The 17,258-nt window shown below is 38.2% G+C and overlaps 1 protein-coding gene across 12 annotated transcripts in view; it reads right to left on the reverse strand.

Annotated features, from left to right (window-relative positions):
* Window positions 1-17,258, reverse strand: part of GRIK1 (glutamate ionotropic receptor kainate type subunit 1) — a gene marked incomplete at both ends in the record, with an annotated part of 424,965 nt that overhangs the window by 149,944 nt on the left and 257,763 nt on the right. For 7 of the 12 annotated variants that reach the window (XM_079921727.1, XM_079921724.1, XM_079921725.1 and 4 more), the window contains 2 exons: window positions 8,302-8,559; window positions 12,189-12,356. The exons of 3 other annotated variants lie outside the window; for them this stretch is intronic. In XM_079921727.1, coding sequence (XP_079777853.1) covers window positions 8,302-8,559; window positions 12,189-12,356 — 426 coding nt within the window. The remainder of the gene's footprint in view (window positions 1-8,301; window positions 8,560-12,188; window positions 12,357-17,258) is intronic. 2 more of the 12 variants (XM_079921731.1, XM_079921729.1) reach the window with 1 other exon arrangement.

Consider the following 17,258-nt stretch of genomic DNA (forward strand, 5'->3'; position numbering starts at 1 on the left):
AACCAAGGCTTGGAGCAATTAAGTAACTTACTCAGGGTTACAAAGATAGGAGGAGCTATGGATTCAAATTGCTTGTGAGTCTAGCACTCAGTCTTTCCATGCCTTACAAATCATGCCTTACATCTTTCCATGTCACCATCATGCCTTACAAATACAAATTGTTGGTGCTTGAAGGACCAGATATAGCTTTGGATTATTTGATAAGAGAGGTAAAGAGTAGAAAGAGGTACCCATTCTCCTTTCTTCTTTACTCCAGGCTGCTTGTGAGTCTCTCTTGTTTTTATTGTTTGTTTATTTGTTTGTTTGTTTTTTTCCTATCGCCCTCCTGCTTTGCAATCGCTTCCTTTTTTTTTTTTTTGAGCATGACCACAAGGGAGATCAACATGGCCTTTAAGTAAAATGGGAAAAATATTTAAGAAGTACATTTCATATGCTGCAATGAACTGCTCTTTTGTTCTTTGCTAAATGGAATGTCAATCTTGAAGTTCATTTTCCTATCATGATGACTTAGATGCATGTTAATGGCATTTAAAGTTGAATATATTCTCTCCCTTCATTCATTCAGTTTTATGGGAAAACATTTTCTGGATGTTCACTCCATGCCAAGTCCCATCCATGTTAAGGGCTGGAAATATAACATGAACACATCTTGTATTATGCATGGGGCATCACTTATTACTTAATTTGATAAACTATGACCTGAGGCTGACGGGGGCTGGAGCAACTTGCTCAAGGTTGTGTAAGGCTATCATGTGGCAGATCCAGGGTTTAAAGCTAGTTCCACCTCTGACTCCCCAAGCTAGGGCTCTTTCATCAAATCAGCGGCTCCTCCTGACTTTTAGATTTAAGATCAACTAACTAACTGGCTGAATGACTAACTAACTATATAAATAAATATCTGGATAAATAGAGAAAAAAATTTAAAAAATTTGGACCAGCATAAAACATTCAGCCTTTATTTGGCAAATGAAGCTGTTAATAAACAGGTTCCCTCCTCAAAAAAAGTAACTGTGAGCTTTCACAATTGTTTCACAAAAGAAATTTATTTTAATATCAATAGAGGAGAAAGGAGAACTCAGTACAAAAGATTAGTTTTTAATTGGACTAAATTTACCTTTCAGAAAAACTCACTACTAAGCCCTAGTTTTCTCTTTTTGTCCATATGCAGGTGAACTGGCCTCAGGAAAGGAGAAGATCAGCAGATTTAAAGGTTACAGACCCAAGATGTAGGAAGAACAAAGAGCAAGAAACAGGGAGGTTTACATTTCTCTTTCGAAGCAATTGTTTGCTTAAAAGAAGCCTTGCTGCCTTCATTAGCAAACATCACACAATTTACAATTAGAAAAGCTTTTTAGTCCACAGGAGACAAAATTTAGAGAAAGCTTTCCCTTTTATTTGCATTTTACAGCAATCCAGCAATCCATTACACTTCATTGTAAAAAGTTAAAACTTGTCTTTAAACAAGTCGTTACTTCAGGGAAAGAAAATTGATATAGGCACAATTCCTCACTTTGCTAATGGCCCTCCTGTGTGTGGATGCCAGCCCTGCCAGAGTGACCCAGTGCTTCTAGGATGGGACTCCAATTGCAGAGAATGGTAAGGGTGTGTGCAAACCTGGCAATGGTGATGGATTTTCTAGTCCATTGTAGGAGAGACACTTTAAAAATGAAATGCAGAAAAGGAGATAACTAAACAAACCGAATAGAGAGACATTCTACAGTAAAACTGGTATGGACTCTTCAAAAATATCAAGGTCATGAAAGACAAGGGAAGGCCAGACTGTTTTAGACCAAAGGAGACTAAAACGACCTGACAGCTAAATGCAGTGAGTGATCCTGGATTAAAAAAAAAAACTGCAATTGGGACAATTAGGGAAACTAGAATATCATATATATCTATATAGACATTAATATTGATATAGATGTTAAAAACTGTATCCGTGTTAAGTTTCCTGTGTTTGATAACTGTAGTGTGGTTATAAAAAGGAAGGTCCTTGTTCTTAGGAAATATACTCTAATGTATTTAGAGGTAAAATGGTCATGCTGTCTGTCACTTACTTTCAAATCGACAATACTACTACTTGTTGTTGCTGTTGTTATATTGAGAGAAGCATAGAGCATTAAAGCAAATGTGATCAAATGATGACAACTGCTGAACTTAGATGCAGGATGTACAGAAGTTCATTGTACCTTTCTTGCCATTTTTCTGTAAGTTCAAATCTTTCTTAATAAAAAGACAAAATATGAGCCTCCTGCATCCACTCCCACCTCTAGTAATGCAATTGGAAATTGCACCTTTGGTTTGAAAAGTGCTTGAGAGCAAGGAGTCTGTTTATTTCACATGAGTTTGATCTGGGCTCTGAATGTAAAGATAACATTCAAAAGTGCTCAAATTCTAAACTCTTTCTTTGGCCATCTCTACTCTGCGCACTCAGATATGACACAGAAAAGTGCTGATTGTATGCACGTAGACTCTGGGAACAGGTGGAGCATATGGAGGAGAAAAAAAGAACATGCTATTTCCAGTAGCTGTTTAAAAATTTCCCTGTCTTCTCCTTAAATAATAATAAACTTTGCTATTTGCATTGCCCTTTTTTATGAAGTATCCTGCATGTCTTATAAATAGCTCAGTAAACCTCAGAATATACCTCTGAGGTGGATAGGTGTCAGTGCTGTTTTACAGTAAGGAAAGTGAGGCACAGTGAGGTTAATTGTTTGGATTGGCCTTGAAAATGAGTTACAGAAGCCAGAAATTGGAAGAGACCTTAAAGGTCAAGCCCCTACTTGATGCATGAATTCCCGCTACACAGCTGCTGCTGAACACCTCTTGGTTCGAGAAATTCTCTACCTCAATTTTTGCAACTCAATCCATTTCTGGACAGTCTTAGTTATATTTAATGAGCAGCAGTTTAAAAGAAAAGTACCTACGTTTTCTTGAGTCTTAGTCCAATTCCCTTTTCATTGTACCACAACAGTGGATTTGATGTCATAAAAATGAATGTAATAAACCATTGGGACCCAAAGATAAGATCGCACATTTTAAATGTTAATTTCTTCTTCATTTGAACTTGGAAACATGCAAAATGGCATTTCACAAACCTGTTGGTATATTAATGTATCCAAATCTAATAGGATTCTTAAGGGGATCTATATACCCTCCAGAGAGGAGGAAAAAATCAGAACTGAGAAAAGGAGATGGGTAAGTGAGTGAATTACCTGTGGAAATACAGCACTTATAAGTGCAGATCTCCATACATACGATTTTTCAAAAGTGCATCAAAAAAGGCTAAAGACTTCCCAAAAGAAAAATTGTGTTCCTTGATCGCAAAGAACCTCATAGAAGAATCTAGTCAAAATATTTTAGATTAACTATGCTGCATTTAGCTCTATCAGTATGTTTTGGTCCTAAATTCTGGCCAATATCAATGGTAGCTAAAAATAATAAACCACCATGAAATATCTAAAAATTGATTTCCTGAGCAGAACTCTGAAAATTTGATAGGGTTCTGGTCAGGAGACTGGAGTGGGTAAATAGGAAGGGTAAAAAAGAGTAAGGGCAGAAAAAAGTGAACTATAATATATTATCTTGCTGGTGCTGAATGCCAAGGACTTTCCATTCTCCAACTATTTCAGGTGGAATTTTGGGAGGGCATGTGGTAGAGTGTTTTGGCTAGCATGAGTCATCATAACAACACAGAGGTGTGAATTGTGATTGCTAAGGTGAAATCATTCACTTATTCTTTTACTTGGCACTGATTGTTTACATTTTGGCTTAATCACCTATGTCAAAATGTTTAATTTTCTTCAAGTCTAAATTTTAGGGCTCGTCAAGATTCTTGGTTCCGAACAATATATTCTTTCTATTTTCTATGGGGAAATGAAGGAAAATATAATAAGCATAACAAATCTAAGTCACTATTTAAATATAGCCCAAAGAGTAGCTATTGCACTTATTTACGGGGTGGTTGAGCATATTAAATGAGTTAATTATATAAAATAACTATAACAATGCATGGCAATCAGTCAGCACTTCAAGAATTTAGTTATTGTGATTTTTGTGGTTGTCATTTTTCTTGGGTTTTCTTTCTGGATTTAATGTTTCTTTCAATCACTGACATTTTTATGTATATTAATCTTATCTCAAATGAATCCTCATTGTAAAGCTTTGAGACTATGTTTTAAGTAAGTGACAGATAATAGTTCTTTATGGCAGGTTGCATTTTATAAATCTCATGGCTCTGGTGTGTTGAGAAAAATGATTTAAGGCAACCGTGGATGAAAAAATCCCTCTTAAGTACTATGTGTTATAAACACATCTGTCTGCAGCTCACTTCTCTGATGGCCTCATCTAGTCCCATGTATATGCTGAGGACCCTCAATTTTGTATCCCCAGCCTACACCACATTCCTGAACTCTAGAGTCATATATTAACTGCCTACTCATTGCCTCTTTTTGGATGTCTAGTAGACATTGCAAAATCAAACTTAACATATTCATGACTGAACTCCTGATAGCCTTATTTCTCCAAACTATGTCCATTTATCCGTTTCCCCATCTCAGGCAATGGCAACTCCATCTTTTGGCTCAGGCCAAAAAGCTTAGGGTCCTCTTTGACTCCTCTATTTTTCTCACTCAGCCTCTACCCCTCAGAGAATTATTCCAGCTCAACATCAAAATATTTCCAGAATCTGACCATTTCTTACTCCTCTGTTGCTATCACCTCATCTCTTGCCTTGATTTCTCTAGTAGCCTCCAATTTTATGCTTCCCTCTCTATGACATTTTATTAATACAAGGGCCAGAGTGATCTTTTTATGGTATAAATCTGATCATGTCACTCCTCTTCTGAAAACTCTCCAATGTCTTCCCATTTCATGAGGAACAAAAGCTCTTCCAATAATCTACAAAGCCCTCCATGATCATGAAGACCCTCCTCTCTGACCCCACCACCCTTCCCCTCTCAGTCTGATCCAGTCACACTGGCTTCCTTGTTTGTTGTAAATAAAGGTTTATTGGAACACAACATACCTGTTCATTTATATTTTGCCTGTGGCTGTGTTCTTGCTACCTCAGCAGAGTGGGATAGTTGTGATCAAGACACTATGGCACATGAAGCTTAAGCTATATAGTATGTAACCCTTTTGAGAGAAAAGCTTCCTGGTCCCTGCCCTACAAAATCAGCTATGGCTACATTTCACTAAGATTAGCCTTGAGAAAGCAGAAACTGTTGAATATTCTCCACACTGCATTTGGTGCTCAGCTTCTCAGCTCTTTTTGAAGAGTGTGAAGGGATAGAAGCCAGGCTTCCACCAGGGGTCTAAAGAAGCAGAGGGGATGAACAATGAGCAGTGATTTCGCATTGCCTAGGGTCACCTCTGAATGAGGGAGTCAGAGAGAAGTAGATGACTGATGGGAAGAATATCCAGGCACCAGAGAGAGAGATGTGAGGCAAAACTCCCTCCGGGGTCTTCTCTGGTGGCGCAGTGGTTGAGAGTCCGCCTGCCGATGCAGGGGACACGGGTTCGTGCCCCTGTACGGGAAGATCCCACATACCGCGGAGCGGCTTGGCCTGTGAGCCATGGCCGCTGAGCCTGCGCGTCCGGAGCCTGTGCTCCGCGACGGGAGAGGCCACAACAGTGAGAGGCCCGCGTACGGCAAAAACGAACAAACAGAAATAACAAACAAACAACAACAACAAAAAACTCCCTCCGACAGTTCTCTAGGGGCTTTCTACATTTGCTCTTCCAGAGGACAGAATTCTGCCTGCTAGTATTTAGTGATTTGGATTTTGTCCTTGGAGACATGCACAGTGCTCCCCTTGACTTCAATGGGAGTCAAGGACCATTTGGTCCCTTAGACATCTGCGCTGGCTTCAGGTTATTTCACAAACTCCTAAACAAATCCCAGTAAAGTGCTCTTTAATGGGTAGTTAATTCTGGTGTAAGAGCAGGTGCTGAGCACACCTAAGTCCTTTTTTTTCCTTCAGGTTTAGTAAGTTTTCTTTTTATGACTTGATAATTACTGCAACCAAAACCCTGAGTCAAGCAGTATTAAACCCACTCATAGTCAAAAGATGTCTTCTTCTATTGATCTCAGTTGACCTGTTTACTCTCTGGGTTCCAATTTCATGGCTCAATTGATTATTCATTTACATTTTTAATGTCTTTGGGAGTAAAATCATTTTAACATGAATCGTCTCTAACTTAATGGGCAAAATACAGACTCATTTGGATTGTCAATTTCAGCAAGTATATATTGAGCAACTGAGTTCAGGTGAACTTAACAAGGATGAAAGGAGATTTCAGTTTCTTGTAAAAGGTAATAGAAATGATAGTTTGAATTTCCTCTTATGCAAAATGGCTGTCAACTATGGGTACTCACTTAAAATCAAAAGGGTGGTTAGGACATCAACTTTTATGTTATCCTTTTGCAAATTATATTTTTTCTAAATACAATTATGCTCACACCTTTAGTTGAACTCTTTCTTAAATTAAATCCAGATGCCTCAATATTATTCATTGATTTGTTTTCCTTTTAGATGGCCTGGCATTGCTGGAACTGGTAGAAATAGTGAGAGAAAATTATGCTATAGAGTGTACTACATAATGAGAAATAGTATTATTTTATTAACTCGTGGAATTCTCTATTTACAAAGGTAGACAACATGGAAGGCCTTACCATACCTATATATAATATCTATATTTTAAGGCTCTTTAAATATACTTATGGAGTTCCTTTGATAATATATTTTCTTCCTTCACAGCAAGCAAGTGCAGCTCTAAAAATACGACTATCCTTCCCAGTAGGACTGTTTTGAATATAATATTTATAAATTATATATACAATCACCTACCTTCACTTCTTTCTCAAATGAGATGAGATATAAGAAAATACATAAATGTATAATTCCAATCACAATAGTCACTTTTACCTACAGTTTAAAATGGAAGCAGGATTTAGTGCCAAATAGAGGAGGCTCACTATTCATCCTCTGAGGAACAGTAAATGCTAGTGCTTGGTGGAAATGAGTGAAAAAAATGAAATACTATTAAAAAAGTTCAAAAGTGCTTTGCTTTGTTAATTTTCACTGATACTTTTATTAGTCTTATTACCAAATGTGTAGATTAAGGAAAGGAGCTAATTTCAATTCTTGAAGAAAAAATATTCAGAAAGTAAACAGTACTGTGTTAGGTAGCAGATTATAAAAATAAAAAGATAAAATTCCAACTTTTTGGAATTCCTAGTCTCAAAAACATTTAAGCAGATAATTGAAGCATGTGATATAATGCTTATATTTACACCCTGCTACTAATTCCTAATGTCGTCTCAGTGAGCTTTAAAAAGAAATGATATTTGGGTGTGATCATGGAGAATGAGGGAGCTTATCACCTTGGGGGTTATGTGGAGGATTATCCAAAGTTAGGGGCCAGCCTCAGAAAGAAAGAGTAGGGATGGACTTGGGGGTATTTAAGAAGTGATGTAACAGTACAGGGATGTAGAGCAGCTGGTGCCTGGGTTAATGGAGATGAAAATGATTAGATGGTGAAGAGCTTTAAATTAGAATTGGACTTTCCTATGTGGACAATGAAGAGTCACTGGAAGAATTTAACTGAATAAAAGGGATCTGGAACTCCAACAAACCTCAAAATGTAAACAGGAGGCAAAGGGGGAAGGCGCCAGTGAGAGAAACTTCAAATGGGAGAGAGTCAGAGAAATGTCTAGTGAGGCGCTGAGCACCCCATGTCTGTCCTGCATCCTAAAATAAGCAGACAGAACAAAGCAAGCTTCACTAAGGGCTCATTACTGGGGTTCATAGTCCTTTTCGCATGAAATGGTCAGATTTTATTGATACAACCTCTAACATTATTCCTCTGTGTATGTACTTTAGAAACTTTTCAAGGCATTAATGCAGCTACTTATTGAATTGGAATCATACTTCATGGTCAATTTCAAACTTTCTCTGCATTATTTAAGAAAGGAGTCGTGGTCAGTCTTAACAGAGTTGGATACATTAAATTACATCTTTAATATTCAGATTGGATTACAACATATATTAATAAGGTGATATTTCTTTTAAAAAAGTGCCTTAAGTTTGATGACGGATGGGTCATCAGAAAGGGTCAACTCACCAAAAGGAAAAGGAATTAACTACACATGGCATTTCCCAATTAGAAAACTCAATTAGCTTCATATAAAATAACATGTTCATGCACTCTGCCTGATGAGTCAAGACCTGTAGCAAATTCTGGTTCCCTTTTTCCAGACCAGACATGGCCATGTGAGGGCTTGTGTGAGTCCCATACCTGTGCTGTCTTCATACACCACAGTCACTGTTTTCCAGTTGTAGTAGAGGACCAGATCCAGGACCGCTCTGCTGATAGCTGCATAATCTGGGTAGAGGTTGACATAAAACAGGTCTTTGTTGTCCACTGAAGGGTGTTTCCAGCGAGTCTGTACATGTGGAACTTCGAGAGCATTGCAAATAGACTGCACAGCACTGACAGAGGAGCTATGGGAAGGGCCAAAGAGAGCAGCCACACCAAGAGCCAGCTGGTCACATGCTGATGTCCACAGACAAGGAGGGGGTGGAGAGGGAAAGCAGGGAAGAGGGGAGAGAAAGAGAGAGTTCTGTGAATTTAATCTTCCCTTTCATGGTTCCTCCTTATTTTCGCTATTGGAAACTATTATCCACTCTCCATCTGTATGCTGAGGAAATATGCTTCATCCAGCTTCCAATATTCCTGAGATACTAAATATTAGAGATGTAAATGGAGAAATGATTAGCAACACATCACAAGGCCAATTCCCTGCAAACAAAAATGAGCTGTTGGTCTCACTTCATTACTTTTTTTTTCTTTTTAATTTGGTCATGCCACGCGGCATGTGTGATCTTAGTTCCCCAACTAGGGATCGAACCCCCAGCCCCTGCATTGGAAGCATTGAGTCTTAACCACTGGACTGCCGGGGAAGTCCTCATTTCATTACTTTTAATCAGATGGAGTCTAAATCTCTTGCTTGGTGTGGTGTTACCCAGAAGCACTCAGAGCTATTCTTTAAGCCATTTGCCAAGTGAATGTCATATAAATCAAGTTCTGTCATCTGGCAATGTGGCAATGAAGATATTAATGGGTCAGAGAATTCAGAAGACTCTCTGGGTGGCTGCAGAGTACTTTAGTTCCAGTCCTTCCCAAAACTCAGAAAGGAGGTCCAGGATATTGAAAAATTGCTAAAGAATGTTAAGTGATACTGATAGCTAATTAATTATAGAATAATAGATTAGCATAGCTTAAAGGGATCTTAGAAGACATTTTCTCCAACCCACTAATGTCATAGGCAATGAAGTGAGTCAGGGCCACTGGACAGTGGCAGAACTGACCAGAGCCCAGGGACCCAGCTCAAGGACAGGCTTCTTTCTATTTCAATATCAGCCAACATGTACACAAAAATTAATTTTTAACATTTATTTATTTTTTGCATTATAAGATTATATACACACATTGAGATAATTTAGAATATTGAAAAGTATAAGGAAGAAAAAAGGCTCTGAAATTCCATCACTGGGATATCTATTCATAGTTTGGTGTTCTAATTTATTAAAAAATTGAACACGATATAGATACAGTTTGATACATTGCTTTCTGTATTTAACACTGAGTTTAATGCTAAAAGCACACCCTTTCCCCTAAGTCATCACAAATTCTGCAAAAGTATATTTTTAGTGTCATAGAATAGCCTAATCCATGAGTATGTCATTACTTATTTAACTAGTCCTATGATACTGAATATTTAAGCTGCTCCTAATTTTTGGTTATTATAAGTAATATTATAAGCACTTATCTTAGTTCTTATATTTTTCTCTAAATTTTACATTATTTTCTTTGAGTAGATTGAAATCTGTAATTAAAGGGTATTGATATTTTTAAGTCACTTGATACATATAAACCAAATTTCCTTCCAGAAATGTTGGGACAGATTATCTTCTATGACAATGTAAAATAGTGCCTACTCATTTTATGCTGGCATAAATTTATGCTGGCATTAAATATAAATGTAAAAACATTTCAAATTTACATTTTAATTCTAGTTTAAAGGGATTTGGAACTGCCAAGAAACAATAGTTGAATATTTGAATTAAATAATAGCAAAATATTTAAATGAAATTGTCAATTTTTATCATAATGCCATCATACAAATAAAAATAAGTATAAAAATTATATGGCTTTGTCAAAATTATCTGACTTGATTTAGAGAGAAAAATTAATAAGTAATATTTGAGAGCCATATTTCAAATATCTGTGGGACAGCAAATGTTCACAAGGAACTTTCTGACACTGTGCTCTTCGGTACTGAATTATCACATGAGGTATGAAGACATAACTTTCTGTATTAAGTGCTAGAAGTGAAAACTGTCCTCAGAAGCTCATTTTCTGGATGTGCTTTCATTGGTTAGCAAGAAAAAATGAGGGCATGAAAGTATATGAACTATTACTTCATCTAGAGTAGGCGGTGGATTGAGATTCCTGCTAATATTTAGCTCTGAATGCTAATATTACTTGACAAAAAAGCAATCCTTTTGAATTCTGTTTGCCAGCAAATTACCAGTTTTAAGAAGTTTTGGGGGTGTTTAATTTACAAGTATGGCAGGTACTTCAGGTCACAAAAACGCTTTGGATTTTAAATGTGGTTGGCTTTCTGGGGTATTTATTCAACAATGTTTTGTGTGAGTGTGTGTGTGAGAGAGAGAGACAGAGAGAGAGACAGAGAGACAGAGAGAAACAGAGAGAGAGAAACAGAAACAGACAGAGACACAGAAAGGGAGATATGGAGAGAGGAAGATAGAGATCTAACACATAGAGATAATTTATGTAAAGATGCCTTGTAAACTTTAAAGTGCTGTATAAACATAGCATTTTATTATTTGTCATAGACAACTCTGACCTGTATAGTACCTACAACTCCATCCATCTTTGAAAATAAAATATTCTTATACTAAGATCATGCCATACAGTAAAAAAAAAAAAAAAAAAAATCATTATACTATTCCATTTTCATCTGTGCTCCCAGGAGAACAAGTTTCACTTTTTTTTTTTTAAGGGACACTAAGAATATTGCAGAAGAGTCTACTAGGTGCAATCCAAACTGGGTTAATTCTATGTGGAAACAATCAATATTTAGTTACTTAGAAATCAGCATGAACATGGCATTCATTGTATTTCATTTACTTGTGCGTGTTTGATGGGCAAAGCTTTCCTTTAGGAGAGAAAGAGCCTCTCCTATTCTGGGGTGATGTACCCACACAAACTCCTGTATGGAGGTCCAACAACTCCCTAGTTAGAGGCCAGCCTTCAAGCATGTCAAATGTGGCTTCAAAGAGTCATCTTGGAAGTGTCTGAAGGATGTGCAAACAAGCCCCACCCTTCCAATGACTCTTTCCATGAGACAAACCTTGCAGCCTGCGTACAAATTAGATTACTTTTTAGGAACTTGTCTTCTTTTCAGATGCAAAAGGGAATCAAATGCGGAGATTGTTCTCCTAGGTTTAATTTTCTTTGACCCCAAGTCCCTTGCTTGCTTGATTGCTTGTACCGTTCCATTAATTTTTTTCTTAATTTTTTCCTTTTTTAAAATTGACATATAATCAACACATAACATTATAACATTTCAGGTGTAAAACATAATGATTCAATGTTTATAATCTTCACATTTCTATGATCTGTGGAAAGGGGTTAGAAAATTATTTGAGAGGATGGTAGGTAAACCCAGTAGCTCACAACCTGTTAAGATTCAGGTTGTGAATTCTGTGTGTTGTGGGCATTTCCACATGCTAATTGCGTATGACCTTCCACAAAGTTTTATTTGACTGCACTGTACAATTTCATGGTGGTGTCTCAGCCTCAGGAAGGAAAAAACAGATCAAGCTTGACATTTTCCATTCTCAGCTGAACCAGTTAATCATAGAGTGGAGGGCACTGAAGGCTAAGCTAATCAGAAAGGCCCAGAAAACAGAGCTAGGCAACATCCATTAGGATGGTTCAGATTGTACTGGACAGTGACATCTTGCACCAAAAGTTCCTGCAAACCCATTTGCACAGAGATGTCCACTTTGAAAAAGAGCAGGTAGCAAAAAGAAGTTGACTTGTAGAGCAGACATATCACCCAAAGAAGGTTTTAAAAGTGTGAAAATAGTTACCTCTCCGTGAGGCTTCAAAACTATCAAAAAGGTTAATTCTCTGAATGTCATAGGTTAATGTGGTGTTAGGCATCAGGGTTCGATTTCTGTTAATGCTGGTGACTGCAAACTTGAACGCTAATTCTTCAACATTAACAGGTTCATTTTCCACAGTTTCAAAAATTCCTCCTGCAGAAGCAAAAGAGATGCATGAGAAGCATTAGTTACATTATTCATGTGCATTTTTCAAAAAGAAGAATATAAATGATACAAACAAAAGGCCCAAAAGAATAAAAGCAGGAATGGTCAGAACAGATCCCAAAACCAGTGTTAAAAGTTAAGTGTATCAGCATGTGTCAGATGCAGATAAAATTTCATACATGTGCTTAAGATTTCAAATCCAATACTGGACTGTGTAATACCTATCAGACGGTGAATGAACTCTAAATATTTACTACCATGTAAAGTATGACTGATAATATGGTGGAGGATGATTTTCTACCGTTTGGACATGAATCACTCTGTGGTTGACCTAAGCACAATTTCAGTTTTATCCTGGTAGGATCATCCTTCCTTAGAATGAAACTCCTGCTATTCAGAAGCAGACATTCTAGACTCCAGAAGCATCATGCAGAGTTGAGTAGAGTCAAAATGAGTCATATAGGCATTTTTTTCAAATGAAAATATTTCTTTGTGGCTCAGAATTCTGGGGTCATATGCTAGAACTTTCCAAAGTGCATGGGCAGATTCAAAAAACTGTGTTCTACATTTGTTTTGTTTTGTTTTGAGAAACTGGTCCTGCCCCAAAGCAAACCTGTATCCTGTCTCTGGAGAAATAAATGCCCCCACTCAACAAACACATGCATTAAGCCTCTGATATCTTAAAAATGAGGACCTCCACAAGCAACAATACAAAGTATCAGCACCTAAAGCCTCATCAGAGAATTCAGCTCTGGCTTTGTTGTTGACAGAAGCAATTTAAGTATTATTAACTGCATATTCTTAATGTACTTTAAGAGCTGTCCTGGGATTATCAACAGAAACAGAACATACAGTAGAGGCTCTTAGCTGGCCTCTGCTTAACTTACTCCTTGATTGACCAATAAACCTCATTTTCTTTGAAAAAACATATGAATTGGTGTCCATAGAATGCTGAATACTTATAACTAGTAGATTACTTTCATCTACTATCACCACTGAGTGATTCCTTACCTAAGGCCAGTTGTAGGATTTTAGCAAACTTATATATGTTAGATTGGTTTGCGAGCGCTTCAAGTTTTCCCTCCACTCAAAAAAAAAAAAAAAAAAAAAAAAAAAAGATAAGGGAGCTTCAAGATGGTGGAAGAGTAAGACACAGAGATCACCTTCCTCCTCACAAATACATCAGAAATACATCTACATGTGGAACGACTCCTACAGAACACTTACTGAACGCTGGCAGAAGACCTCAGACCTCCTAAAAGGCAAGAAACTCCCCCGCGTACCTGGGTAGGGCAAAAGAAAAAACAGGGACAAAAGAATAGGGACAGGACCTGCGCCTCGGGGAGGGAGCTGTGAAGGAGGAAAAGTTTCCACACACTCGGAAGGTCCTTGGTGGGTGGAGACTGTGGGTGGCAGAGGGGGGAAGCTTCGGAGCCGCAGAGGAGAGCGCAGTAACAGGGGTGCGGAGGGCAAAGCGGACAGATTCACGCACAGAGGATCACTGCGGAATAGCACTCACCAGCCCGAGAGGCTTGTCTGCTCACCCGCCAGGGCGGGCGGGGCCTGGGAGCTGAGGCTTAGGCTTCGGAGATCAGACCCCAGGAAGAGGACTGGGGTTGGCAGCGTGAACACAGCCTAAAGGGGCCTAGTGCGTCACGGCTAGCTGGCAGGGAGTCTGGGAAAAAGTCTGGACCTGCTGAAGAGGCAAGAAACCTTTTCTTGACTCTTTGTTTCCTGGTGCACGAGGAGAGGAGATTAAGAGTGCTGCTTAAAGGAGCTCCAGAGATGGGCGCGAGACCCGGCTATCAGTGCAGACCCCAGAGGCAGGCATGTGATGCTAACGCTGCTGCTGCAGCCACCAAGAAGCCTGTGTGCGAGCACAGGTCACTATCCACACCTCCCCTCCTGGGAGCCTGTGCAGCCCACCACTGCCAGCGTTCCAGTATCCAGGGACAACTTCCCCGGGAGAACGCACGGCATGCCTCAGGCTGGTGCAACGTCACGCCGGCCTCTGCTGCTGCAGGCTCGCCCCGCACTCCGTACCCCTCCCTCCCCCAGGCCTGAGTGACCCAGAGCCCTCAAATCAGCTGCTCCTTTAACCCCGTCCTGTCTGAGCGAAGAACAGATGCACGCTGGCGACCTACAAGCAGAGGCGGGGCCAAATTCAAAGCTGAGCCCCAGGAGATGTGCGAACTAAGAAGAGAAAGGGAAATCTCTCCGAGCAGAATCTGGGGCAGCAGATTAAAGCTCCACAATCAACTTGATGTACCCTGCATCTGTGGAATACCAGAATAGACAACGAATTATCCCAAACTGAGGAGGTGGATTTTGGAAGCAACAATATATATATATATATATATATATATATATATATATATATATATATATATATATATATATATATATATATATATTTCCCTTTTTCTCTTCCTGTGAGTATGTATGTGTATGCTTCTATTTGTGATTTTGTCTGTATAGCTTTGCTTTTACCATTTGTCTTAGGGTTCTGTCTGTCCATTTTCTTTCTTTCTTTTTTTTTTTTTCTGTATAGTTTTTAGCGATTGTTACCATTGGTGGGTTTGTTTTTTGGTTTACTTGCTCTCTTCTTTCTTTCTTTTTTTATATTACTTTAATTTTTTTTTAAGAATTATTTTTACTTTAAGAACTTTTTTAAAAAAAATTATCTTCTTTCTTTCTTTCACTCTTATCTCCCTTTTATCTAAGCTGTGTGGATGAGAGGCTCTTGGTGCTCCAGCCAAGTGTCAGGGCTTTGCCTCTGAGGTGGGAGAATAAAATTCAGGACACTGGTCCACAAGAGACCTCCCATCTCCATGGAATATCAAATGCCAAAAATCTCCCAGAGATCTCCATCTCAATGCCAAGACCCAGCTCCACTCAAAGACCAGCAAGCTCCAGTGGTGGACACCGTATGCCAAACAACTAACAAGAAAGAAGCACAATGCCACCCATTAGCAGAGAGGCTGCCTAAAATCATAATAAGGCCACAGACACCCCAAAACACACCACCAGACGTGGACCTTCCCAACAGAAAGATAAGATCCAGCCTCATCCACCTGAACACAGGCACTAGTCCCCACCACCAGGAAGCCTACACAATCCACTGAACCAACCGAAGCCACTGAGACCAGACATCTGAAAAAGAATTCAGAATAATGATAATAAAGATGATCTAAAATCTTGGAAATAGAATGGAGAAAATACAAGAAACATTTAACAAGGACCTAGAAGAACTAAAGAACAAACAAACAGTGATGAACAACACAATAAATGAAATTAAAAATTCTCTAGAAGACATCAGTAGCAGAATAACTGAGGCAGAACAGATAAGTGACCTGGAAGAAAAAAGGAGAAATAATACTGCACAGTAGAATAAAGAAAAAAGAATGAAAAGAATTGTGGACAGTCTTAGAGATCTCTGGGCCAACATTGAACTCACTAACAATCAAACTATAGGGGTCGCAGAAGAAGAAGAGACAAAGAAAGGGGCTGAGAAAATATTTGAAGAGATTATAGTTGAAAACTTCCCTAATATGGGAAAGGAAATAGTTAATCAAGTCCAGGAAGGACAGAGAGTCCCATACAGGATAAATCGAAGGAGAAACACACCAAGACACATATTAATCAAAATATCAAAAACTAAACACAAAGAAAATCTATTAAAAGCAGCAAGGGAAAAACAACAAATAACATACAAGGGAATCCCCATAAGGTTACTAGCTGAACTTTCAGCAGAAATTCTGCAATCCAGAAGGGAGTGGCAGGACATATTTAAAGTGATGAAGGGGAATAACCTACAACCAAGATTACTCTATCCAGCAAGGATCTCATTCAGATTTGACGGAGAAATTAAAACCTTTACAGACAAGCAAAAGCTAAGAGAATTCAGCATCACCAAACGAGCTTTACAACAAATGCTAAAGGAACTTCTCTAGGCTGGAAACACAAGAGAAGGAAAAGACCTACAATAACAAACTTAAAACAATTAATAAAATGGTAATAGGAACATACATATTGATAATTACCTTAAATGTAAATGGGTTAAATGCTCCAAGCAAAAGCCATAGACTCGCTGAATGGATAGAAAAAGAAGACCTGTATATATGCTGTCTACAAGAGACACGTCAGACCTAGGAACACATACAGACTGAAAGTGAGGGGATGGAGAAATATATTTCATGCAAATGGAAATCAAATAAAGCGGGAGTAGCAATTCTCATATCAGACAAAATAGACTTTAAAACAAAGACTATTACAAGAGACAAAGAAAGACACTACATAATGATCAAGGGATCAATCCAAGAGAATATACAAAATTTTAAATATATATGTGCCCAGCATAGGAGCACCTCAATACATAATGCAAATACAAACAGCCATAAAAGGGGACATCAGCAGTAGCACAATCATAGTAGGGGATTAACACCCCACTTTCACCAATGGACAGATCATCCAAAATGAAAATAAATAAGGACACACAAGCTTTAAATGATACATTAAACAAGATGGACTTAATTGATATTTATACGACATTCTATCCAAAAACAACAGAATACACATTCTTCTCAAGTGCTCATGGAACATTCTCCAGGATAGATCATATCTTGGGTCACAAACAAAGTCTTGCTAAATTCCAGAAAATTGAAATTATATCAACTGTCTTTTCCGACCACAATGCTATGAGACTAGATATCAATTACAGGAAAAAAATCTGTAAAAAATAAAAACACATGGAGGTTAAACAATACAATACTTAATAACCAAGACATCCCTGAAGAAATCAAAGAGGAAATGAAAAAAAAAATACCTAGAAACAAATGACAATGAAAACATGATGACCCATAACCTATGGGATGCAGCAAAAGCAGTTCT

This window comes from Stenella coeruleoalba (genome assembly GCF_951394435.1).
Source record: "Stenella coeruleoalba genome assembly, chromosome: 5".
NCBI lineage: Eukaryota > Metazoa > Chordata > Mammalia > Artiodactyla > Delphinidae > Stenella > Stenella coeruleoalba.